The following is a 27,895-nucleotide window of genomic DNA, read 5'->3' as shown; positions in this document are numbered from 1 at the left end:
AATCGACTGATCAGTTATTATCACCACTACTCAAACTCCATAAAGTGCTGCTGAGGAAAAATAAACTCATGAGGAGCTTTGCCTGTGCTGCGTTCATGGACTTGCACAACCTCCGAATTTAGACCGTGGCCACAGAATGATCCCAGACTGATACAAAGTAACATACACACACAAACATGAAAAGTTTGCAGCAATTATCAAAATATATTTGCCGTTAGCATCAGTAAAAGTTGACAGTCGATGTACATCTGTCTGCGTCCTAGTTTTACTGCTGCCTAAGACGATTGTAATTGGTTTAAAAAAATAAAAACAACCCAGAGCATCTGTAGCAGAACGACAATATGTGGTTCCAGACCTTTTCTTTAGCGGCGTGGAGATAGGGCTGGCTACACAAGACTATTTTCACAAAAATAATAACCCACTCACTGTAAATTATCACTTACGACTAGATTGCTTCTAAGGTTTTCCATGCACATGAATTTATAAGCATTTGTGGCACTGAAAGTTTGTTAGACAAGAGGAGAGAAGAGTGCAGTCTGACCTTGAGCAGCAGCTTGCAGATCTCATATTTGCCCTTGGCAGCTGCTTCATGGAGCGGTGTGAACTTCCACAAGTCAGCCACGTTGACTGAGGCCCCGTGTCTGACCAGCAGCTCGGCCACCTCGTAGTGACCGTATGAACAGGCGTTATGGAGGGGAACCAGACCACTGCAGAGGGAAAACACATGCACACAAGAAACTATTTCATCCCATCAGTTAACCATGCATTTATCACGTAAACCAAAATCTGTGTTTACTTTAACATTTGCCACAAATTAAACCATAATTTAAGAGTCCCACCCTTTGTCCTTGGCGTGCACGTCAGCCCCGTGGTGCAGCAGGTACTCCACCACTGACACTCTGTTGTAGCCGGCCGCAAAGTGAAGGGGGGTGGAGTGTCTCCCCTCCAGATCTCTGCAATTCACATTCTGAGCCGTACACAGCGACTGGAGGAGAGACAGAGACAAAGAGGGAAGATTAAAATGAATATCCGTTTTCAAATTAAAGAGCTGATCTACCAAAGAGCCATGAAGAAATAAATCTATGATATCTGGCTGCATAACCAAACACGTAGTACCTCCTTGTTTCTATTACTCAGCTTTAGAAGGACAAAGTTCCGCAGCAGAAAGATTTGATTTTCAGATTAGATCATTTCAAGAGGTTTTTCACAATGTGAACATGGAAAGAGTTTTTTTTAAATGCTCCAGTGCAATAACACCACTTTCTGACTGAAGATGGATGATGAGTCGCAATACATAATCAGGAACGGAAAAACTGAGGGAGGAAAAACAAGCAGCTGACAGGAAACTGGACACATCATTTTTCTCTGATAAGTGGTGCAAAAATCAAATATAATTTACATATAAATTCAAAAAGGGAACGTTTCATTGTTCTGCCTTGAATTTTGCAGGTTTATTCTCTCTCAGCAGAACATATTTCTTTGAAGTTTTTGTCACTGTTCTTTGCTTATTATAACAATTTCCTTTTTCTTTTTTATCATGTTACCTTGAGATTCACCTGAAGGGGGGTTTAAGGACAGACGGTGTCGTACACTGTACAGATGGTAGATCCCCTTGAGGCGAATCTGTAATTTGTGACAGTGTGCTATATTAATAAACTTAACCTGACCTGATCTAGAAACAATTCATGTTACTGCTAATGACATTTTATTGTGTTTTAACCACACTAGGACCAGATCCCCTCACATTTCCTATAGCGCCACGATGAGGTTCACATTTGTAACTCCAGAACTAACAACATTCTCATCAGCCTCAGCTGGATCTTGTGTTTGCTGCTAATTAGCAAATGAGAATGCTTACACACTACAAGAAGATAACGAACATTATACCTGCTAAACATCAGCCTACTATCACTGTGAGCAAGTTAGCATGTTGGCATTAGCATTTAGCTCCAAGCACCTTTGCATCTAACTACAGGCTCACAGAACTGCTAGCATGGCTAAAGACTGATAGGGCACTCATTAAATGATCTATACCACATGGTCTAAAGTAGTGGTTCCCAACTGGTCCAGCCACGGTGTCCTTAGTCATTAGGTCAAGGTCCACACGGTTTAATCTATTCAGTGTCATACTTGCATTTGGCCATGTCATTGAGCTAGTTTGCTGTCTCTGCTGAGTAGCTGTCCGGTAGTTAGAGCTTAGATTCTCTGCCCGAGCCCGAACGCGACCTGGGCCCGTAATTTCCCGCCACTATCCTCGGGCTCGGACAGGTCAGGCTCCTCATAATAGACCTAGGATATGGAACCAACTTATCACACCTAGGGGGGGTGTGGCCCCGCCTTGACGGCGCCACTGGCCCGCGTACATGTGAGTGATCGCTGGTGACAACGTGTGTGTTGACTTTGTCGAGTGTACCAGGTGTAGCGCAATGCTGGTATATGGCAGCAAAAAGACGGGGACCTCGACACTTAAGAGGCACATGACGAAGGCTTGCCATGGAAAGAAAGACACGAGTCAGCCTTCAATGTCCACGTTCGTAATCCTTAAAAAAATGTCGGGTTTAAACTGGGCTCGGGCTCGTAATTACAGTACAGTTAAAGGGACAGGCTGGGCCGGGCTCAGAACATGCACGGGCTCGGGTGGGGTCGGGCTGGATATTTTGGGCCCAATCTAAACTCTACCGGTAGTCACTCACTCTACAGCAGGAGACGGCACTTTAAAATGAAAGCTCAGTGCTGGAAATTCACTGTACTCCAAAATAGAGTGTGTTTTGTATGAACTTGACACATTCGCTAGTCACTTGCGGTCCATTTCAATATTTGTAGTATTTTTTGGTGTATGTTTTTATTTTGTGAAGCACTTTGTGTTGCATTTTTAATGTATGAAAAGTGCTATATAAAAAGTTTGATTTGATTTGATTTGATTCAAAATGGACCCGCCACCCACTTTTGGACGGCAACCCACCAGTTGGGAACCACTGGTCCAAAGTACATGGTGCAAGGGCATTTAGGGCATGTCCAAATCCACTTTGGCTCATTTAATGACACATCATCTGGTCGTAAAGTAAAGCGCAAGGGGCAAAAAAAAAAAACGGTTGTAATCCCTTAATCATAGTTTCATCAGAGTGTCATCTTCCATTTCCCCTAACAGCCAGGTGAGCCTGCACCTGGTGCACTGCCAGCAGGTTTCTGCAGAGAGTAACACAGTTGGAGCAGTAATGTCACTGCAGTAAATATGGTGGGACATTTCAGCAGCAAAATTAAAGCTGTGGATGTAAACTTGACACAGGAAACAACAGTAAACTTTTAGCTCCTGAAATAATCATTGAAGTTACACTGCCCCTCCTGCATAAATGCACACAGCATCTCTATCAATGGGGAGTTGGTGAACAGCTCTGCTCTGCTCTCTGCTATGTTCACATTTTAGAGAATGTCATTAATGATGTTTTATTTCAACCACCCACAATGCATCTGCACGTCCCTGTTTGTGTAACAAGCAGAGTGTACGGGTGTTGGAGTCAGACAGCAACTCTGCTCTGCTCTCTGCTATGTTCACATTTTAGAGAATGTCATTAAAACTTTTGTCATTAACAATGTTTTATTTAACCCATCCATAGCCTATCTGCATGTCCGAGTGTGTAACAAGCAGAGTGTACACGTGTTGAGAGCCCACCTATGTACTTGCATCTTACTATCTGAATAATGCCCCCTTTATATAGCAGGGAAAAGCTTCACCATTGACTTAAGGCAAGATATTTGTTAATCAACAGCACAATCTCTTTCTCCTGCCTCAAAATAGCAATATGACAACAATGTGCTTTACCACACCTTATTTTAAGACCTACACACCCATGGGCGCACAGATGGGCACAAGTATATTTGCTACTTTCACAACATGGGCGCTAGCTGTGAAAGTGACAACTGTGTCAGTCTGAAACTGGTAATGACAAGTTGCACAGTGTGCCGCTTTGCACCAGGTGTAAGGGGTCCTCAGTCTTGTTAAGCCTGTGCTATATAAATTGGCCTGACACTGACAAAATGCAAACACTTTCTCCAAATTCAGACTGCAGATTAGGCCAAATACCCAGTAGAAACCTCTTGCAAGGAGGTGATATATCACAAAGAATCAAAAGTTTACAATATCCTTTTTATTCTCTAAAAAACAGAGCCAACGAACCAAAACCAACATCAAATGAGAACAAACAAAACTTCTGAGGGACAGAAAGAAAGAAAGAAAGAAAGAAAGAAAGAAAGAAAAAGAAACAATAATGGAGAAAAGAGTAACGCTGTTCCTCTGCTCACCACCGACTTATGATGAAAAATATGTCCGTGAAATGAAATATGTGGGGGGAAAAGGGTTTTAGGGAACAACAGCAACAATATTGAAGTTATTAACTGAAGTTGATTCGCGTCTGCTGAACTGAGGCAGACACCTGCTACCCTGCTGTTCACAGAAAATAACAGCGCTACCTCTCTGCTTTCCTGTTATTTCAGACCCAATTACACCTTGGTTCGGCACTAAGAGGAGACACAGTGAGAAATTTATTTTAAAGCTTCCTTCCTCCACGCTCTAGGATCCTATTCTACAGGATATAAAATGAAACATCCTGCTGGCAGACGTATTCTTCAAACTTAAGCTATTATCCTTCACTTCAACTGCCATCAAGGCGGTGTCACTTTCTTTTTTATCAAAGCTGTGTTTCCAGTAAAAACATAAAAAATAAAAATTGTAGCCTGCGCCATGGCGAGTAGAATTTGAATTCTGTATAAAATGAAAATTATTTTATTAGTTTTGATGAAAGCTGATGAGTACGATTATACTTGTGCAAATTAGTTTCAAAAACATCAAAACAGCAGCAATGACGGTGGGCAGAGACTCAGGTGGTGTGACATGGGCTCATTTAAGGATCAATTCCAGGTTTCTGAATGTTTGTTACTGTGATATTTAAAAATACATATGTTTTTTATCAATATAGAAAGTCACCTGGACTGCAACTGAAATAAACTGTATATGTACGCTCAACTGACATTGCATTATCTGTGTAAATCTCATTTCGAAGGCACTTTAGAAAAACAAACATGCAGGGAATTGAACCTGCAACAACCAGCAGTGGAAATAAGCTGTAACCACAACATTGACATATCCTAATCTTTTATGTTGACAGGGCAAACTTGTTAGCAGACACATGCTTTATTTACACACACAGCAGTTAAGAAACAAAATTAGCATCCATCTGGAGTCGTGTTTGTGGCCACCTGATGAATGTAAATCCAAAATCACCCTTGTTTAGCTCCGTTTTTAAGGCTCTTCATCTGCTAAATGCCCCACTATGTTCATCCTTTGATAATACTTCAAAATACAGTAAATGTAGGTATGGCTTCAGTGTTATGGGGAGCACTGGGGATGTACCGATTCATCAGCCAAACATTGGTAAAGGCTGATATTCGCTTTGTCGACTGCCATCGGTCATTCGGCAAATGAGATGATATTCATTGATAGCAGTGGCAGGTATTTTTTTTGTCATGCTGCATCAATTTTGCGCCAGCTAAATGTCGTTTTCAGTTACTCGCGGTCCGACTCAGACAGCAGTCGCTGGCATACTCTGCTGCTGATTTGGAGACGACTGGATACGACTCCAATCCCTGGCATGAGGTAAGACCTCAGCAGGTGCTGTGGGACATGCAGTTTGTAAGACATGTTTCTCTGCGGAAGCCCCATTTCCAGAAGAGCGGCTGCACTCGGAAATTGAAGAAGCAGTCACCTTCGTTTCCCAGTGCTGGCACAAATGGCACGCAAATGCCAATGTGCTCCATGAACAAGCACGGACAGTGAGCAGCTGTTGAGCTCTGCGTCTCACATCTTGAGTAAGAAGAGAAATAGATTTAGCTGTAACGAGATAGAAATGCTTATGGTATTTTTAGTAGTTGTAGTTGGTATAGGTATAGATAGTTAGTATAGGGATGAAAAAGGCTACATTAAAGGCTGGTTCGTAATGGAGATGTCTTTGTTTCCAACCAAAAACCATTGGTATCGGCATCAGCTGTTAATTTGTACATCTGTATTAGGGCTGTCAAAAAAAATTTGAAGTTCAAAATATATTCGAATATAAATATATTTTTTATAAGTTCGAACCTAAGTTTGATAATTCGAATATCATTAATAATTAATCAATACTATTAATAATGATGTATACCAAGGCAAATCCCGTTGGAGATGGCTGGCACACAAGCCGGGCGAGAGAGGGACACAGTGACGGAGGGAGAGGCACCGATGGAGGAGCCCGCTGCGCCAACACCACCCACTGCGCTGTCCACGATGTGTGACCTGGGAGACATACAGGGAGAGTGCTGCACCTGCTGCCTCCCTGCCTACCCTTTTTGAAGAAGAGATGAAACATTACCAGAACGAGACACTACTACGAGCCGACCAGGATCCACTCTTGTGGTGGAAAAGTACGCCCTGAAGTATCCAAACATGGCTCAGATAGCGAGGCAGAAGTTGATCATACCTGGCACTTCAGTGAGGGCAGAACGGGTGTTTTCATCCCAGTGACACGTTCATATTGCCCCAGCAATAAGCGCCTTATTTTTTGTGTTTGTTTGTAAAAAAAAAAAAAAAAAATAATAATAATAATAATAAATTCGAATATTATTCGAACTCTACTAAATTAATTCCAAAATATTCAAACTCAATTTCATGGTGCTTTTGACAGCCCTAATCTGTATTAGCATCCCTACAGAGTGCACAGTATGTCATGGTATTCACTGCTTCGAATTAAGTAGAAAAAGCTCCTTTTCTTTGACCCGTCGTCTCGGGTGACCGGTCTTTCTAACAGTCACGGTTTGAACCTCCTCAACATCTGAACAGATGACAGAAATCAGCCCAGGAACGGTGCAAAGTGTTATTTTTACTCTGTCAATCAGTAGTTCAACCAGCCTGTTAACCCCAGTCCATGTGTGTGTGTGTGTGTGTGTGTGCGCATCAGGTAGACAGAGACTGACATGAAGCCAGACCAGAGCTCATTGTCTGTTCTGCTACGATTCCCTGCCTACCTGCCAAAGCATCACACTTCAGACACTGACAGACCCTCTTCATCTGGATAACCCCATTACTGTCTGTCTCCGTGGGTAAAGACACAACGATTTTCACTCTACACCAAATACTTCTGTCAAATACTGTGCCGGATTTCACCAGGTCCTGACATTTGGTGGGTGGTTTTATCCGAGGCATATTACAGAGCATCATGAGCGCCTACATTTTTAACACGAGTGGGCCCGGTGCAAATCAAACTGCTAACAGCGGCTATGATTAAAACTGAATGTTGTGGTTCGAAATGCTATCGGACGGGAAATTTGGCCTTTAAACAACCCAGAAAGGTTTGCAATTTCACTGGAATCAATGTGGAGAAAAATACAAACACGTGAACAGAAAACATTTGATTCACGGGGAACAATATCCACCTGACATTTAACAAAAATCACTACGACCAGGACTCCAAAGGAGCAACAAGAGCAGCCACAAAGGTCAGGACAAGTTGCTCCATTTTCATTTCAAAATCAAGACAAGGTTATCCATGCCACGATTTCAGTGAGTCACTGTCGAATTTGCATGACACAAGTTTGATCTTATCTATAAATTCATCATTGTGTGCTGTGAATCACTGCTTCACATGAATGAAAGCGCTACATTACATATTAAACAATTAGGTTTTACAGATTTAGGGACAATGGGCTCATGTGTTTATCATGTTTTCTTAAACTGGGCTCAACAGGCATTTGTACAACCTGTGGACTGACACGTCAGGCAATTTGGGGATTAAAAACTTCGGTCCGTGTTCAATCACGCCGCTGATACAGATTTCCACATTATCTCTAAACTGTAATGAGGCAATTAATAAAGATTTCTGCTCCCTCAGAACAAATTGCTTCCCAGGATTGGTGTCATTACACATACAAAGGCTACTGACCTCAGTTGTCCTTTTTTCAATGTCCAATTCCATTTTTTTCAAGTTAAATCAACATTGATTGCCTGGAGGGGAATGAATTGTCTATCATTTAACCCTTGAAAGGAATACTTAACCCCTCAAATAACAATTTGAGTATCAATTACTCACTTAAAATTTGTTTTTCTCACATGCCTCTAGTGAATGAAGAATTCAAAAACGGAGAACATTCTTGACGAGGTGATAGACCTGCAGCCTGATGTAGACCTTAGGGTCGAACAGCAATGTTTTTTAAATAAAAGTTTTATAACTTAATTTGAGTGCATTTGTTCCTGCTCCACACATTAGTGCCTGAAGTTCACTTGTTCTTCCCATGTGCTGACCCTTTTCTTCAAGAGCACCTGCAGTTTGTATTGAGTTTTATTGAGGGAAAAAACAAAACTTATCAAAACATCTGTTCATAAACACACACAACTCCTTCAGTATAATAAAAATCTCATTTGTCCGGTCATATGCTCAGTACCTCCCAAACTGTTAAGTCTTTCTGACGAGGACTGAACTTGAATTGAAACTTCTCTAGGCTCTCTTTAAAGCCAGGCTCCACTGACAAAACACGGTCATTTTACCTAACTGAACATGGGAGTTGCTGATCTAACACTGCCTCCACTGGTTAGATAGTTTGTGTTATTGTGTGACTTTGGTATTTAAAGTGTTGGTTGGGATCCAGGCAGCGATAGACTGGCAGCAAGTATAGACAGGTCAGAAGGGGAAATTACTGAGCATACAACTGGATGAACAAGACTTGGTCAAATGTCTCTAAAGGCTCTGACGGATGTGAAAAACGCAGAAAATCGAACATGTGGCGGAAATTTTAATGATGGACAAATGTTTCAAACTCAGTGTGCAAATGTGTATGACACAATGTAAGGTTGTAATTATTGTTAGACGTGCGACAATTTTGAACGAAAAGAATGGACACAATGTGCAAAGGCCTTTAGCTCTTTGCAGGTATTTGGACATAAAGCTTTCACCAATTACCACATTGTTGAACTGACAGACTGGTCTGAAGGTTGGGAGATACCATATACAATATCTAATGTCAGCTGTTAGTTACAAAATGTGTTAGATTATGACCACACTACCTTGACTGTATCCAGGTCTCCGGCTTTAGCAGCTTCCAGAAGTCTGTAGTCCACATCTGAGTTTCTCACTGGGACGTTCTCTACAGAGCAGCAGGAGAAACATAGATTAAAATGCAGAAATTATTTGTTAAAGCCACAAATGATCATGACAGCAAATTCATCCTCTGCAAATGGGTGGTGCCGAGGACAGAAGATGAGATTAAGCAAGTCCGCAGCTACAATCAAATCCAGGATGTCACTCCTGGTACTGAGTAGTTAAAATTCACTTCACCCACATGGACGTCAGTTTGTGGACAGCTTCATCTTGCATCAAAAAATGTCATATTACTAAACTGCATTTCCTGCTAAAAATGGTGTTAAATGACCAGATTTCTAAAGTCAACTGCGCTGATTTACACCTTGACAATGACTGACAGGAGAGGGTGAGTCATCAATCTCCTGCCACCACGGTACAGCACAACGTACAACTAACTGTTCACAGCAACTACCATTTCTCTGGAAGGGACTTTTCCTATTGATGTTTACATTACATTTCAATGCTGTGGTTAAAATTATTTTTAGTAGTTCAGACTATTGTTTGGCTGGGTGCTGTAACTTCTTGAGGTCTCTGTGCTATAAACACCTGTTCAGTTCAGTTTCCTCTACCCCTGAACAGACGAGTTGACTCACTCACACACACTGCACCGGCGCTCTGTGTGCACCTTCAGTCGGAAAGTATCAATACCGACCTTTCAAAAAAACAATCCCAGCTAATCCCTCTGTTGCTAGCCGGTGCATAGCAACCAAAACACAGCACCCACACATCTGCGCACCCAGCCACCCACACGCACAAAGGGTGGCATACCGTTGAGTATTTGCTGAACAGCTTCATTTCCCATTTGAGCAGCAGTGAAGCCCTGCAGTGACACCAGCGAGGCGTCTGCCCCGTATCCTAGCAATAGCCTGCAGGTCTGTAGGTGGCCTGCCATAGCCGCGCGGTGCAACGCCGTCTGACCCAGCGTGTCCAGGGCGTTCACCTATAAACACAAAAACCTTTGTATTATGATTCTTTAAAGGTCTTTCAGTTACATTTTTCTCTATTATGCTTCACTTCTTTAAAGATTTTGTGTTTTATATTTGCAATGAATTCAGATCACTTTGTAAAGATCTGTTCACTTTTTTTTGTTGATCTTTGTCAGAGGAGCAACATTAAATCTACTTTGATTAAATTCTATAAATATTTTTGATAAGAACTGTACATGGAGATGAAAAGGAGAACGCAAAGTAAATACATTTATGATAATAATTTATGTGCAGATAGGAGAGATATAATTATAAAGCATACATTTTACGAGGACTGAAGAACAAGTAAAGAGATAAATAAATATACAGGACAAAAAAGATCCAAGACTTAAATGCACTCAGTAGATAGACTGATCTCAACTGAGAACTTCTCCTTTTCCAAGATAATCCATCCACCTGAAGGGTGTGGCATATCAAGATACTGATTAAACAATATCATCACTAAACAGGTGAGCTTTGGGGTGGTCACAATATAAGGACCCTCTAACATGCGCAGTTTTATCAAACAAAACACAAAGACACAGATGTCGCAAATTTTGAGGAAGTGTGCCATTGGCGTGCTGACTGCAGGAATGTCCACCAGAGCCGCTGCTCATGAACTGAATGTTCATTTAATGACCATAAGTCATCTACAACACCATTTCAATGAATTTGGCAGTACATCCAACCGCAGATCAAGAGTACCTACACCAGCTCAGGACCTCCACATCCAGCGTCTTCACCTTAAAGATTGTCTGATATCAGCCAAACAAACAGCTGATGTGACGAATGGTTATCATAACTTAAGAATTTCTGCAGAAACTCATCTCAAGAAAGCTCATCTGCATGCACATCGTCCTCACCAGGGTCTTGACCTGAGAGCAGTTTGTCATTATAGCCCATTTCTGCAATTGTGAGGATGGTTGGATGTACTGCCAAATTCAGGGAGACAACATTGAGATGTCTTATAGTTGTGAAATGAACATTAAGTTCACTGGCAACAGTTCTGGTGGACATTCCTGCTGTCAGCATGCCAATGGCACACTCCCTCAAAACTCTGGAAAGAAGAGCATCTTTGGACTGGTCTTTTATTGTGACCACCCCAAGGCACACCTGTGTAGTTCTGATGCTGTTTATTCAGCATCTTGATATGCAACACATGTCAGGTGGATGGATTATCTTGGAAAAAGGAGAAGTGCAGGAAATTTGTGTCCAAATTTTGAGGGTAATATATCTATTGTGGTTTACCTTGGCACCGTGTTTCTGTAGCACCTCCATGATGTCATTATGAGCACGTTCTGCCGCCACATGGAGAGGAGTCATGAAACTACAGAGACAGGAGAGAAAAGGAGGAGATGAAGGTGTTTGTTCAACATTGGCTTGACTTTGCCAAAGTTCAATAGTCCTGATGGCAGCAATACAGCAACTGTCTAAAGTTTAAAACTGCTACGACTTAGCAGCTTCATCAAAATAAAGCCCCAGTTTAGCAGAGCCTGGCAGTAATTATAAAGTACATCACTCTGTTTTTCTCAAAAACTGTAAAACTAATTAAACTTATCTCCTCCCACATGTTTCACTCAACTTACACCACACTTGCTACACAGCATCTTCAGACTGTCCTACACAAACAATCCAGAGTGCAGTGCATCAAAATGTTTTAGTTTCAACAGCACTAGGCTTGGGTGGTATCATTGTAATATGGTATACCAAGGTATTTAGAAATCCAGACAGTTTAATTTCCAATACAGTCAAAAATACAAATGCTCCTCTGTCTATCAAACTCAGACAGTCAGGTTGTATTTAGGATGTACTGTTATACACATCATGCTTAACAAGAGGTCAAGAGGTGGAACAGGCAGCATGTAAGCTGAGAAGTGGTGGTGCAAGTGGTGGGGATAACGTTACAGGATTGTAGCCAGCCAGCAATGGCAGAGAGACGGCAGGGGGAAATGGCACACTTTCCCATCTCAGTCAGTGAATTACGTTTTTTTGGCAACCAAACCAAGCCAGTAACAAGGTTAACATGGTTCTGGAGAGTTGTTTTTTGTTTCTGTTAAGTTAATAAGGCAATTAAGCTAGTCGTAGTTATGTGTAAGGAAGCAAGGGATACAATGTCAGGAGGGTACTCAGGTATGAAAAAATAGATACCAACCAAGCCTTAACAGTATAGTTAAAAAAAAAAAAAAACAACAACAGCAAATTCTTGCTAAATAAATCTCAAATTTTCATGACAAATTTCAGTCATGTTTGAGGTAGTGTGGTAAATTTCATAACTGTATCTACCAAACAGATTTTTGACAATATTTTGAATTCAATCGTCATGTAAACCATTGCAGTCAATGGCAAGAAGAGCATCTTTAAACATCAGTTTGTCATGTTTTGGAAATGATAGGGGTGTAACGATCCATCGATCTGCATCGATATATCAATTCAATGATCAACGATCCATTGTCATCGATGCGAAGTGAAAACACTGATCCATACCGTCATCTTTAGGATGCGTATTTATTTTGAAAGTCTTTTTTCACTGGCCAACGGCAGCAGGCAGGCGGCAAGCAGCCAAGAGAAAGAAAATGCGGATAACATTGTTTACACAGAAATATATCAGCAGTGTGGAAATATTTGGATTTCAGAGACAAAAGGGATCAACAGACAGAGCACATGGCATATGTAAACAAAGGTGTTACGAAATAAAACATGATGTAACGTTACCCGCCATTAGCTGCTCTGTTTCAACAATGTTCAGCCGAAAAAACGTGCATGCAGGCCAAGTTAAAAAAAGATAATAACATTACGTAATTTGTTAAGCTGTGAGCAAAGGAAAAAAGTCTGCTAGCTGCTAGGCTAATTTATGCAATGTAAACATGCTTAAGCTAATAATGTGTAACTAGCAAAAAATAATTGACATGTCTATGAACCTTGACAGTTATTACTGAGCTGAATTTGATAATTTTGTTAAACCATGTTGTTATTAATTCATGTTTTATGGCTTTTGGGAGAAGTTTGTCTTCAAGGTTTTAAGCCAGATAGTCCTGAAGTTTTAGGAAACAGATGATGGTTTGGCTTAAAATGAAAAGACATTCATTTTGGCAGAAAGCCCTGAAGGTTAACTTATCCCATGTGCTGTTTTATGTATGTTAGTGTAGTCAGTTTAAAGTAATTCTCGGAACCCATTGGCTGTATTCGGCATCTGACTTCCAGCAGACGGCAATACAGACCCCTGATTTTTTGGCATTCCGGTTTGAGGAGGCGAATTTCCGTTTCCGATTTCCATTTATATATAAGTAAATATGCTGAACCACTGCGATGGATTCAGAGTTTGCAGTGACGCGAATTATGTTCCGCCTCATTAATTCACCACACGAAGCGTTTAACCTGGCAACAACTGCAGCTGACTCAAACGTGATTGGTCAATATCACGCGGACTACAAACAGCCTAGCACCGGAAACCAGGGCTCTTCTGCTCTTCTTCCGGAGGCAAGATCTCCGGGGTTTGCCTACAGAGTCTACATTCACTGAATGTAGAGTCTGTATAAAGAGACTAGTTTAAAGTAAACTTCACTGCATGTAAGAGGTTACAGTTATCGACATTATTTATCTGTTGTTTTTATGTTTTATGGCCAAAAGCAAAAAAGAAAGTGGTGGCAGCTTCTTCTGTAACAAACTGTGTTAAATGGGTAGATAACATTGTTTCATATCAGTCGCAGGCCCCTGAATCGCATCAAATCAAAACTGTAGCATGGCGGACTTTGTAATATCGGCAATATCGTATCACTGTCCAGCAAATCAATATCATATCGTATCATGATGAAACTGGTGATTTACACCCCTGATAAATGACAGACAGTTCTAGGTGTCTGGATGAAGGACAACAATTCTCATAATTTTGTACTGTTTACTGAATTGTTTTACACTAGCTTTAAATCTGCTTTTACACACAACTCTGGTGATTGTCGATGTCATACTGAAAAGCCAAACTGTAGTTTCTAACTTGGCAGGTGGTTCAACAAGATCATGACTCACTCTGCTATAATTTCTGTAGTTGCTGTTTCACATTAAATAAACCTTCATAAAAACATGTTCATATCGTGTTTGACTTTGTTGTGTAAAGTATAAAATACCACCTGTTGGCAGCTTCGGTCCAAAAGTTATGATATCAGCTTGAATATTGCATACAAATATAATAATGATCTCTCTCTGTGTTTATGAGCAGATGAAAACACACTCACTCTTTATTCTTCTCATTTACGTTGGCGCCTTTCCTCAACAGCAGCTCCGTCACCTGTTTCCTCTTGGGGTGCGGCGATGCAACTGCACAATGCTAAAACACAGACAGACACACACAACATCTCAGCATCTCCGCAGCATGGTTGGAATCTGTGTGTGCAGTAAAGCGTGCGTGTTCATCTCACCAGCGCAGTCTCATGTGTGTGCGGGTGTTTGAAGTTGATGATCTCAAGTGCCAAGGTCTTCTTAGCCTTGGCCATGTCAGCTTCACGAGCGGCTTGAAGCAGCGAGTGGCCCTTGAACTCATCTGAACACACACAAAATGTCAACATGTCAGGAATAGAGAAAAACAGCCTCAGCGTCAGTGAAATTTTGAGTTTATTTTGACAGGTTTCCCACAAACCCGAAAGCGTCTAATCCCACAGAGGAGCGTCTGGTGCTTCAGCTGAATAAAAAACTTGACCCAACCTGGATTTATGAGGTTCCTGCCCGACCACAACAATATATTCCCTTGCAGTGACCCTGCAGCATACAAATACTTCTGAAAGATTACTTCAAAGTTTTTACCAGCAAGCTAATAACTTATGATGCAATAGTGGGTGTGCTGGAGTTGGAGCGGAAACAAGTGATTATCCCCTCCAGGACTGAACATTACAAACTACTTTGCTGCAGAAGCATTTCAGGCTGCATTAAAAGCAGCCCGATCAGGTCTATTTACCAATTGAGCGATGGCATTCATGCGTTTATAATCCAACATTTAAACAAATGGTTGGAGCACCACACAGAAGTCGCATCTTCAAGGGAACGTGGTCGAGACAAAGAGATAAGTCAAAACCAAGAACATAGAAAACAGCTGATGAATGGGGAACAGAAGCTGCCTCTGCAGTGCATTCTTTTAAAAGAAGCCTGACATCGTTTTTCATCCTTTGTTAGTCTACCACAATGCCTCGCAAACTTTCGAGTTTGTGACCCCTTAAAATGAGGAAGTGTCTACCTCTGAGTCCTCATCACAGCTAACAGCCTCAGTGTGGACAGGCGCTGAGTTCAGCCAAAGAGATATTTCCTTCTCTAATTTTTTCATTTGAAGGTTTTTTAGATGCCTGAAGAGAAGACAGTGTCCAGTGTTTTTTAAAAGTCAGAAATTATGAACATAATTTTCTGTCACAGTAACAGAATTGTACATCACTGCAAATGATCTGCAATTACACCAGGGGTTAGAATTATTTTTCTCCTCATGTGCAGCTACTTTCATGTCAGTATGAAAGCCAGTTTTTAGTGCCCGAAAACATGCTTAAAGCTCCAGTTCAGGTCACTTCCCTCTGTCTCCTCGTGGTACTTTCAGTGGCATTAGCAAGAATCTACTGTGCTGAACGAAAACAACCAGTCAGAGCTAAGGAGTCTCTAATGCAGCTGTCGACCATGTCAATCACTGCTCATGAACTGCAGTTGAACTGTCAAACTAGGCAGTGCTGATCAAATATAAATCAAGATTCTGTGACTGCTTTGCCAATTCCTCGCCTCAGATGTTCTCAGAAACATATGTGAGTGCACAGTGAGGCTGTAAAATGAGAAAGTTTGCTCTGGCTGATGGTCGGTTTTGGCTCGACTATTTCCAACACGGCGTCTGGGTCACAAACTTTTTCATACCAAGAGGCAGAGAAACAATTGTTTTCACAGATTACTGGTCTCATATACTACTGAAGACAAAAAAGAAGATACACTTTATTGATCCCTGAGAGCGAATTAATTTTTTTTCACTCTGTTGCCATATACAAACAGGCCCAAAATACACATGCCCATGGACAGGTGCCCTAGCTAGTTGGGGGTTTGGTGCCTTGCCTAGGGGCACCTCAGCAGTGCCCAGAAGGCGAACTGGCACCTCTCCAGCTACCAGTCCATGCTCCATATTTGGTCCAGATGGAGACTTGAACTGGCGACCTTACGGTTCCCATGCCAAGCTCCTATGGACTGAGCTACTGCCTGCTCTGTGTGGATGTAATGACAGTTTCAGCAAATATGATAAAATATTATAATATTTATAAAAGTTACCAACCACAGCTTTAAGACCATACCATTAATCGATTACATATCAGAGAACATTTCGTCTGATATTTTAGATGCTGTTGTTGTTGCTTTAAATGACAGACAGCATTTGACGAGCAACCAATCAAACGTACATAATGTCTACGAGGAGGTTTTCCTTTCCTGCATTTATGCAATTAATCAGCTGCCTATCAACTCCATGATGTCATACATAATCCATAGGTCCATAACATTTTGTGAAACATGCTTATTTATTTTCTTGCTGAAAACTAAAGTTTGATAACACTCTCATATCTGTATGCTAAATATGAAGCTAAAGCCAAGAAACAGTTAGCTTAGCTTAGCATAGAGACTGGAAAAAGGGGGAAATGGTTAGCTGGGGAAGGGCAGAGAGGTATGCTCTCTCTGCCTTAAGGCTTTCCATGCAGGCACATGAAAGGGCAGAGAGGTGTGCTCTCTCTGCCTTAAGGCTTTCCATACAGGCACATGAAAGGGCAGAGAGGGGTGCTCTCTCTGCCTTAAGGCTTTCCATACAGGCACATGGAAGGGCAGAGAGGTGTGCTCTCTCTGCCTTAAGGTTTTCCATACAGGCACATGAAGGGCAGATAGGTGCTCTCTCCTCCTTTGGCTTTCCACATATGTACGTGAAAGAGGCTTTATGCTTAGCCGGGTTTGTCTGGCACGATAACAAATTTTCATTACAGGATTATCATTGCCACTAAAGTTCATAATAACAATAGTGCTACATCTATCAAGAATTAAAAAAAAAAATAAAGCATACAAAAAGAGCAATTAAACACAATGGATAATGATAAAGCAACCAGATGGTGTTGGGGGAGGGGAATAAAGCAGGAAAAAAATTAAGAGGAGTATTTACACAATATTATCATTTGTTTGTGTGTATTTACTTTTTAAATATCGTGGTTATCATTAATACCAACACACTGCGACACCCTAATCCAAAGGTCCACCAGTGCAAACTGACGAGCTGTGGTTTTAAGTGTGTGTGTGTGTGTGTGTTTTACCCAAAACCTCACCATGAAGACAAGACTTGGAAAGAAGCGTATATCCCCAAATTACTTATTCAAAGCTCATTATTTTGTTTGTGTCATCTGGGCAAACCAGACTTTTTTTTCTGTATTGATTTTCTATTGTCAACAGAAAAACTCTTGTATCCCACATCTGTATTCAAGACAACAGGGGACTTAATGTCAGGGTATCAAAGGTGCAATAAAACACATCCAAGGTATTTTTCACAGTCTGTACCGGTCAGGTAACAATTTGTTCCAGGAAAGGAAAATGGCTGGCACAGAATTTCATCTGAACTTCTGCTGCGATCTATATCTACACTAAACACAGAGACTTTCACATCAACACACACACACACCCTATATGCTGCTGTGCAATTAGGTGGAAACTTCCTTTCACCAGCTAGTGGCCATATCTCCACATTAGAGATACCAAATACCAAAATATGGTTTAATTAAGTGTAAAATTTGACAGAATATATCATAAAAACAAAAATCTTCAGTTTTAGATTTGTATTCCTGTGATGAGTCTTTTTTACTGCAGCCAATGTCCCACTTGATTTTTGTTTGGATCGGCCTCATTACAAAGATAAAGCAACAAGTGCGGCGGCGAGAGAGCTGACTCACTAATTAACTTTCAAAGAGTTGCAGAGACAAAGACTTATCTTGTCTGCTTTGACTCTGTAGACGTAAAGAAAATGAATTTAATTATAGTGCTCTTTCAGTTTAATTAACGTATCATACATCGGCAAAATGCTCAATTAAGGAAACACATGCATGGGGATGTTCAGTCTTTATGGCCACACAAATGCAAGTCACGAGTTCCAAACACAAAACCAGTATATTTAAAGGCAACAGTGGAGAAGTGTTTGGAGATATGTTGAAAGGTTAATTGGATCTTGAGCCAAACTGAATCAACTTGAAATCAAAATGAAACATGACGCATTGTTGCTCAAGGATATTTGTGTTTACAGCTTAACAAAGGAGACCATCTTTTAGAGTTTGTCAGACCTTCAAGTGTTGCTTTTGCCAAGTTAACTTAAAGAAGTATCTGCTTGTGTAAGTTTTGTTGCTGCAGAGAAAATAAGTCCCTGAAGACTGAAAAGCGTCTCCAAGCATCTTTACTGCAGAAGTGAATGAGGCAGCAAATCATCTATTAAGCAGCTAAGAATTACCTGTGTCACAGAGTGTCAAGAAGAAGAGCTCAAAAAATAATCTAAACAATGTGAGCTGTAAAGCTGCAACTCAGAAGTATTTTCATTACTGATTCATCTGGCGATAACTTTCTTGATAAATGTAAATCTTTTGCTCTATAAGAGAGCAAATGTCTTGCTTTGTCTGACCAACACTCAAAAACCCAAAGATATTCAAGTTATTATCACAGAATGCCATAAAAATAGCAGATAATCAAACTTTGTCATGGGCGTTTTTAAACTATTTGCTACAAATACCAGCAGCATGATGAGACGCTCTGCATCTATTTTGCTCTGATCTTTTTTTATGATTGCTGAAACACTGCAGCCGCTTGTCAATGTCACTTTTTACCTGGCCGCCCAATCACAGTGGAGGAGGAGCAGGGCAAATACCACAAAGACCAACCGTCGTTTTTACTTTCGCGGATATTCTGTATCTTAAGCCCCGTTTGCACCAAACACTTTCGGTATGGTACCTTTGGAACCAAAAGTAACCCTTCAGACATGGTACCTAGACCCTTGTGTTTCCACCGCAAACAGTACCCTTAAATGTGGGTGGGGTTGTTGTCACTTGCTGCTCCTTCCAGCACTCACTGTATTTCCTCATTACTGGTGACAAAGAGAGTCTACACCTCGTTTATCGTCCACAGAACGAGTTGTCACAGTGAAATTGAAGGTGTGTCAACTGATTCACGTCGTCAACTCGTGCAGTGAGTAACACCTTAAAAGTCGGCAACAGTCGGCCCAGTGAATTAAGTTATTTTTTTCCTACTACAGCTGCTGCTAGAGGCAGCAAAGCATCTTTTCATTTTGTAGATACAGTTTACTAATAAAACTCTCCACGGTATGAACGGTGGTTACAAGAGCCTCAAAACCAGGCACAACTCAGCCCTGAGCAGAGTGACCGTCCGCTATTGACCAATCAACAGACTGCAGTGTTCACAGCTCCACCTTTTAGTACCAGATCTGTGTGCTAGGTATCCAAACAGAGGGGGGACCAATAATGGGAGTAAGAAACGGTTCCACTGGTACCATCCACAACTTTTCACAGGGAACTCAACTGTACCGTACTGCTTGGTGGAAACGGGGCTATAGTAACCAGATGCAACAAAAGCGTCTCAGCTGATAAAAACCTGCGCCTCTTATTGCGCCTCATTGCTCTTCTGTGTTTTGCATTTAACAAATGAACAAGTATTTTATTTGTTTTAAGACTGAGCCATTGATGTCATTTAAAAAACAATATACCTAATAATAGCCTAACAATAAAGCTTGTTTACTAAGCACAGCAATCAGGATAGATGAAGTAATTTGCAAAAACTAAATGGTGATAATACCACATATTGCGCTGTTGAGCCCCTCTTAATCGCCGCAGGGGAAATTCTTTCACCGTGACAGACTATTTAGAAGCTAAGCAGAATTTGAGTACAAAACCATTTGACAGTTCTTTCTTAGATTAGAAATTTTGGAAACTAAGGACCAAAGCTTACGTTACCTCTCTAAACAGTTTCTAAAAATGATGGACTCGTCTGCACTCTTCTTCTGTGGTAATTCATCCAGTACACAAGAAAAAGGAAACAGCTGAATATGAGCACCAGTCAAGACTTCATTTTGTTCTGCTCAGCTTTCCAAGCATGTGAAACAGGTCATGTCAGATGTTAACATCTGTCTCTCTTCAAACCCATAATGCCTTGTTTTCAGCTCTGGAAAACAACTGATCTATTATCAAAAGATTAAGTATCTCATTTTCAACCGTCTGAATGCTCAAATACGTTCAAATCATGACAGATGTAAATACACCCTTCCTAAAACAACCTATTCATTAATTCAGCACTGTGACACATTTAGCGGTGCTGCGTGCTGCAGCTGCACTTTATGTAAATCGAGCACCACACTCACATGTAAGCCTCTCCTTCAGCTCGGGAGTGGGCGCCATGTCCACGGAGCTCTTGCTGTGGCAGTTAAGCAGGGTCGGGTCGGCCCCGTGGCTCAGCAGCAGGGAGCAGACCTCCACTCTGTTTTTAGACGCTGCCTCATGGAGTGGGGTGAACTGCCACAGATCCATGGCATTCACACACGCTCCGTGCTGAAAACAAAACGGAATGATTAACAAACAAATGGGAGGGAACAGGAAAAACAAGAGAAACAGGAAAAAAAGAAAGATGGAAAAAGTAAAAGGGAGGAAAGAGAGCAGTTGTTGTAAGAACTGTTTTCTTCTATTTTACTTTGGATTGTTCTAAAGGGAATTAAAAAGACAGTTCAGATCTTTGAAGTGGGGTTGTATGATATTCTTGTCCATAGTCAGTGTATTACATACAGCAGATTTTAGTCGGTACACCCCCAGTTTGGAGAAGCAGGCAGGAGCACCACCATAGAAGCTAAATAATATAGTGCTGTGGAAGGGCCAGCAACAAAACATATTTTAGCCACCAAAAAAAAGTCAATATTAATTTAAGGGTGCACTATATTAAAAACATGTTCACTGCTTTACCTTGGCATCAGGTAAAGGTTCACATCAGGTACACCTTGCTAGTACCGGGTTGGACCATGTTTTCCCTTCAGAACTGCCTTAATTTTGGTGTCATAGATTCAACAAGGTGCTGGAAACATTCCTCAGAGATGTTGGCCACTGGAGTACAGTGAACTCATTGTCATGTTCAAGAAACCAGTTTGAGATGATTTGAGCTTTGTGACATAGTGCGTTATCCTGCTGGAAGTAGCCATCAGAAGATGGGTACACTGTGGTCATAAAGGGATGGACACGGTCAGCAACAATACTCAAGTAGGCTGTGGTGTTTAAACCATGCTCAGTTGGTACTAAGGGGCCCAAAGTGTGCCAAGAAAATATCCCCCACACCATTACACCACCACCAGCAGCAGCCTGAACCGTTGATACAAGGCAGGATGGATCCATGCTTTCATGTTGTTCACACCAAATTCTGACCCTACCATCTGAATGTGGCAGCAGAAATCCAGACTCATCAGACCAGGCAACGTTTTTCCAATCTTCTATTGTCCAGTTTTGGTGAGCCTGTGTGAACTGTAGCCTCAGTTTCCTGTTGTTAGCTGACAGGAGTGGCACCTGGTGTGGTCTTCTGCTGCTGTAGCCCATCTGCTTCAAGGTTGGACGTGTTGTTGGTTCAGAGATGGTCTTCTGCAGACCTTGGTTGTAAGCAGTGGTTATTTGAGTTACTGTTGCCTTTCTATCATCTTGAACCAGTCTGGCCATTCTCCTCTGACCTCTGGCATCAACAAGGCATTTTCACACAGGGAACTGCTGCTCACTGGATATTTTGGTTTGGTTGTGTAGCAGTTTCTGAAATACTCAGACCAGACGGTCTGGCACCAACAACCATGCCACATTCAAAGTCACTTCAATCACCTTTCTTCCCCATTCTGATGCTCGGTTTGAACTTCAGCAGATCGTCTTGACCATGTTTACATGTCTAAATGCATTGAGTTGCTGCCATGTGATTGGCTGATTAGCTATTTGCGTTAATGAGCAGATGAACAGGTGTACCTTATAAAGTGGCCGGTGAGTGTAGTGTTCACTTAAACTAATAATAACTTTTTTCGGGTGGCTAAAATATATTTTGCTGTTGCTCACATTGAGTTAAATCTACTGTGTGTAAAACACTGACTATGGATATGTGACTCACGCAACCCCGCTTCCACACAAACACTGTGGATGACTGGTGTATATCTGGTACATATCTGTCTTGTCTTTAATGAAACAACTAAGCAGTGGAACTTGATTCTCTTGGGATTCAATTATGTTTTTGTTATTAGCAAACATATTATCATATTAATCAAGAGTCAGTGTCATTGCCTGAGTATATACTGAGCTAGCATGTGTGATGTACCTTTAGCAGCAGCTCAGTAACTTCATAGTGTCCATAAGAGCAGGCATTATGTAGAGGCACCAGACCACTGCAAGAGCAAAACACAAAACAGCATTCTTATTAACAATAAATATACATTTCAACGTTACTTTTAAACCACATTTTCATTCTGTTCGATACGCCTAAATCCTCTGAGCTTTATTTTAATTTTGAATAACATCAACTGAGACGAACAGCGAGAATCAGTCTTAAATAGCAACGTCACTTGCCACCTCTTGAAACTCCCAAACCTCAAATCAAAATTAATCATGTCTCAGTAAGTGCATGACCTAGTTTTACCGCAAATTTATGCAGAAAGCAATTCTGATGGACGGTGCGGGATACATTTCAACAACATTATCATAATTGACAGCATGTATTTCTAGTGTGAAAATTAGAAAGAAAGCCTTGTGAATGATGTGCTCGTCAGATCATGTAGCGAGGATTCTTGATGATGTCTCGGTGATGGAAAGTACTTTTGATCATATATTAAAGGGAATGTTCGATATCTTTCAACCTGGACCCTATTTCCCTATATTTTTCTGTCTAAGTGACGAATGGAAACGACAATGATCAGAATATAATTTTAAGTGTCTGACAACATTATGGAAAGGATCCCTACAGAAGTCGGCCTTGCTGTTAAAGAGTAACATCCTTTTTGTCATATAGGAACAGCTCCAAAATCCCCATCACCAAACCCACCAGACTACACTGAAGTCTCTTGGTTTATCTTTCCATCATTCCAATAATCGCCAACTCTGGTGCAGCTGAAGTAAACCCAGGCTCTATATACTGTATGCTAAAATGGAGTTTGGCTGGTTTGGTGATGGTGATTTTTGGGTCTGTTTCTGGTTGAACAAACATGATTTTATTTGTCTCACTTCTCGTGAGCATGAAATGGATCAGCGGTTTGGTGTGCCGGATCATCGTGATGAAGAGGGAGCTGAGCCAGAAGGCGAAGCTCTTGATTTACTGGTCCATCTGCGTCTTAACCCTCACCTACAGTCATGAGCTCTGGGTAGTGACTGAAAGAATGAGACTGCGGATACAAGCGGCCGAAATGAGTTTCCTCCGTGGGGTGGCTGGGCTCAGCCTTAGAGATAGGGTAAGGAGCTCGGACATCCGGAGGGAGCTTGGAGTAGAGCCGCTGCTCCTTCGTGTTGAAAGAGGTCAGTTGAGGTGGTTCGAGCATCTGATCAGGATGCCTCCTAAGTGGCTCCCGCTGGAGGTGTTCTCGGCATGTCCCACTAGGAGGGACATGGAGGCCCCAGATTAGACCCAGAACATGCTGGAGGGACTACATATCTCATCTGGCCTGGGACCAACAGGAGGAGCTGGAAAGTGTTGATGGGGAGAGGTACGTCTGGGGTGCTTTGCTTGGACTGCTGCCCCCACGACCCGGCCCCAGATAAGCGGATGAAAATGGATGGACGGATAGATTTATCTGTTAACAAAATGGTCTTTCTTTGTAGGGATGCTTTCTTTCGGTTGTCAGACACTTAGAAAAACAATCTGAGCCTGTCAGTGGCAAAAACAAGCACCTTGAATGGACGTAATTGAGGGTGCAAACCTGACCAGAATGGTTACATTGCAGCCTGTTTTGCAGCTGCTGACTGTAGCAGTCTTGCAATACTGGACCAGTTTAAAAAATTGTTGTTTTCATTAGTCACTTAGACACAAAATAGGGTAGAGGTTGAAAGACAATACCAAAAAAGCACTTTAACCATCTTATGTGTTACTAAAACAACCACAGAAATATCATACATTTAGCACCTCAAAGGGTCAAAATGATTTAAACTTCCTTTTTTAATTTTACTTTAATTTATTTGTACATACCCTTTGTCCTTGGCGTGAACATCTGCTCCATGTTGTAGTAACAGCTGAACTATCCTCACCCTGTTGTATCCTGCAGCCAGGTGGAGTGGAGTGGACTGGAGAGACAGGAAGAGACAAAGAGGGACAATAACAGCAAGAAGAGAGAGAGAGAAAAAGAGGAAAGGGAAGCGGGAGACACACATGGGGAGGAAGAGACAGAAATATAAACAAAAATGTTAGCCAGTGTGTTCGCTCTACAGCTTGACAGCCTATCATCATGATTTCACAATGTCAGTTCTGAATACAAAGATTTCAGTAAGGAGGTAGACATTCTGTTTCTCACTGAGCAACCGGATGTACGACATTTCTTAAGGTAAGACTTTTCAGAGAGAAATGGGCTGTTCCACCACTGAATCAGGCTACAGTTATACAGCCCGACTATATTTCCCCCCATAAAATTGATGAAAAGCTGCAGTTCTGAATGCTTTTAGATGGGACTGAGATGAGATGCTCTCCATGCAGTGCTTCCTCTGTATGCTCTCAGCAAAAGGCCATTCTTCTTCAAAGCTGGAGTGACACCCACACTGGTGGAGAAATGTTACGGCAGTGAGAATGTTCCCATTATTCAGTCAAATTGAACTCGTTACAGGGAAAAGTAATGGGAAACCTGCTTCTGGGCCGTCATGATATAAAAGTCATTTTACAACACTGGATGTAGAAGAGATCAAGTTGTAAATAGGACTGGGATTAAATGTACTACATGCAGTAGGCAGATCTAAGAGTTCTTGGATAGCACACACAGAGGTAACTAGAAACATTTCATACATGCCATTTGTTATATATAGTTAGAGTAATCATTCCAGACAAGCTGACCCACCAATTATTCACCTTCAAAACCTACTAATGTTCATGTGAATCAAACCATTAACAACTCTGTACTTCAGTGATGACTTAAAGAAGGAAATAAGGGTTCTTCCTGAAGGGCTGTGGTTCTACCATGAACCATTTGCTTCCGAAGATCCCTTTTTGGAAGAGAGAGTTCTTCAAGGATTGTTGAAAGCATAAATGTCTGTCGAATATTTATGAAAAACTCAAATATTTTTACCCATGTTTACCCAAGTGGTATTTTCTAAAGAAGCATTTCACTGCTGGAGACATGATTGGTTTTGAGATGAGATTGTGCAGTGGAAAGATGCAATAATTGGTGCTACATGAGCAGAGGTTGGTTCATATTTTATCAGGACTACCTAGTTTTACTGTTAAATCTCAGTGTGTTCAGCCTGTTTTTGCAATACAACTTCCTGTTCACAAATTCTCCTATTACAACCAAACAGTGCACTAAAATGTGTTTCTGAAGACATTTTAAGTGAGAAATAGGCAATAAATCTTAGTTTGTATTGGATCAGCACTGCCTAGTTTTATCATTTAATCTGAGTTTTTGTTTTGTTTGTTTTAAATTCATGTCTATGACTTTATAATTATACACTGTTGTTAATTGTTTCTGAATTTCCACTGTCTTAAATTGTGATTGTGCTTTGGCAGCACATATGAAATGTCATGCCAATAAAGCCAACTGAATCTGAACTGCTTCTACACTCTTTGTATCCCTGGTGGTGGCCATACAAGAATGCGGAAGTACAATCTGTAGTTTGAGCAACAGCCCTAGAGACAGTGAAACTCCACCTGATGCTGCCTTTTGCAATACCTCCCCCTCCCCCCAAAAAAAGGAATTGTAAGCCATAATTGTTGTGGGTTGCTTTGGACCGCATGTTTTAACAAGGCTGCAAATTGGAGGGTTAACTAACCATCTAACAAGTCATCAAAACAGGGGATAAGATTAAGGAAGATAGAAGTCCATGGTGTAGTGTCTATCTAATCTATGTGGAGATTTTACAGACATCAAAGTGAATGGAAGAACAATTTAGCACAACAGTATGTGGCTTCAACTGGCCTCTTAAAAAAATTACCTATCCCACATGGAGATGGAAGGATAGGAAGTGGTTGATCTTTCATCATCAATCAGTTTTTGAGTTTTTTTTTTAAGGGAGGTAAGTGAGGAGGGCTGCTCAATTTTTTGCCTTTGACCCGTACTTTTTAGACTATTATCCACTTCTTTAAAGAAGAAGAAGATATACTTTATTAATCCCCGAGGGGAAATTCAATTTGTTTCATTTCTTTGTCATAGGCCTGAAATACACACACATGCACAAATTGGACCTATACATGCATTAAATGGAGAGATGTCAGAGTGAGGGGGCTGCTTTAGACAAGCGCCCCAAGCAGTTGGGAGTTCATTGCCTAGCTCAAGTGCACCTCGGCAGAACTCAGTAGGCGAACTGGCACCTCTCCAGCTACCAGTCCACACTCCATACTTGGTCCGTAAGAGGACTTGAGCCAGTGGCCCTCCAGTTCCCAAGCCAAGTCCCCATGGACCGAGCTACTGCCGACCCTCTTGTGTGACAAGATCTGTCTCAACAGCTCTGAGGTGAGAACACTCAATTCTTTTCAGCACCATGGCCCCCTAGGATCTGGTGTGAACCTCTCTGAAAGTGCAAAGAGTCCACCACATCATTCATAGGGTCATGTCATGATGATCTCGGTGAGGGGAAGATGCTCAGAGAAGAGGACCGGAGGTTGTGACTCATGTGGGATTCATACGTTAGAGGTGTGATGGCTGCACAGTGGCACACTTGAACCAAATCGCATGACAAAACATCAGCACAATCTCCGTCCAAGAAACCAACTCAAACCCCAAAACACTGCATCAATCTGAGCTGAGCAAGCCAGCTGTAAGCAAAAATGCACCAGCTTTTTGGGGGGATGTCAACTGCTATCAATGTCGCCAGATTTCATTCAGAAATCATACAGTACAGTTAACAAAGTTTGAAGTTTGACCACAGAAACTGGCTGTATTTCAGGGAACGCTGATAGTAATGTTTGAGCTATAAAGCCCATAACGAGGTCATTCACAGGTCACTCAAAGAGAGAGATTTCTCTCTAATAAGTCAGACTACAACATTATTTCGTAAGCCATGATGCAAAACCTTTGCAACATCAAAAATATAAAAATTGTTTACATAGCACCAGTTTTCGACATGCAGCTACTCTAACTTTATGACTTTTTTCCAAACAAAATGAAGAGAAATGATTATGTTCTCACTGCTGGCTGCCTGTTTTGTAGATTATGCAGAACAGATTCAAAAGCCAGGACACTTGAACTCTTATCACAGAAAGCATAGGTTTAACTTTGGTCAGGAAAATAGAAATTAGCTGTTGCAACGAGGGTTAAAATTGTGCTCCAGGTGGCATTTTGCTCGGAGCCCATGTCCTGCTCAGTGTTGACCAGATGTCAGAGGAGATCTTGAAAAACAGATCATCTGTGGCGATCTCTGAGTTCAGCTGAGAAGCAGCAGCAGTGAGGCAGAGAGACAGAGCTGGGTGGACAGATGGTACACTCGTATTTACAGGATGTGACAGCAGCATTTGGAAGGAGCAGGACATGGTACACAGTTAGTCATCATCCTCATTTTAAATGCAGTGACGCTGTGTGTGTGTGTGTGTGTGTGTGTGTGTGTGTGTCTGTGTGTG

At 41.4% G+C, this 27,895-nt stretch overlaps 1 protein-coding gene across 3 annotated transcripts in view; it reads right to left on the bottom strand.

Moving 5' to 3' along the window:
• Nucleotides 1-27,895, bottom strand: part of LOC125878576 (poly [ADP-ribose] polymerase tankyrase-1) — a 149,850-nt gene that overhangs the window by 39,267 nt on the left and 82,688 nt on the right. For all 3 annotated transcript variants that reach the window (XM_049559868.1, XM_049559869.1, XM_049559870.1), the window contains 10 exons: nucleotides 24,329-24,423; nucleotides 22,475-22,541; nucleotides 20,511-20,697; nucleotides 14,536-14,657; nucleotides 14,353-14,444; nucleotides 11,372-11,450; nucleotides 9,927-10,098; nucleotides 9,083-9,162; nucleotides 840-985; nucleotides 542-707 (listed from right to left, as the gene is read on the bottom strand). In XM_049559868.1, coding sequence (XP_049415825.1) covers nucleotides 542-707; nucleotides 840-985; nucleotides 9,083-9,162; nucleotides 9,927-10,098; nucleotides 11,372-11,450; nucleotides 14,353-14,444; nucleotides 14,536-14,657; nucleotides 20,511-20,697; nucleotides 22,475-22,541; nucleotides 24,329-24,423 — 1,206 coding nt within the window. The remainder of the gene's footprint in view (nucleotides 1-541; nucleotides 708-839; nucleotides 986-9,082; nucleotides 9,163-9,926; nucleotides 10,099-11,371; nucleotides 11,451-14,352; nucleotides 14,445-14,535; nucleotides 14,658-20,510; nucleotides 20,698-22,474; nucleotides 22,542-24,328; nucleotides 24,424-27,895) is intronic.

The sequence above is a fragment of the Epinephelus fuscoguttatus genome, linkage group LG18 (genome assembly GCF_011397635.1).
Source record: "Epinephelus fuscoguttatus linkage group LG18, E.fuscoguttatus.final_Chr_v1".
NCBI classification, from domain to species: Eukaryota; Metazoa; Chordata; class Actinopteri; order Perciformes; family Serranidae; genus Epinephelus; species Epinephelus fuscoguttatus.
The sequence above is the reverse complement of the archived record's forward strand: the minus strand, read 5'-3'. Positions and strand labels throughout refer to the sequence as shown.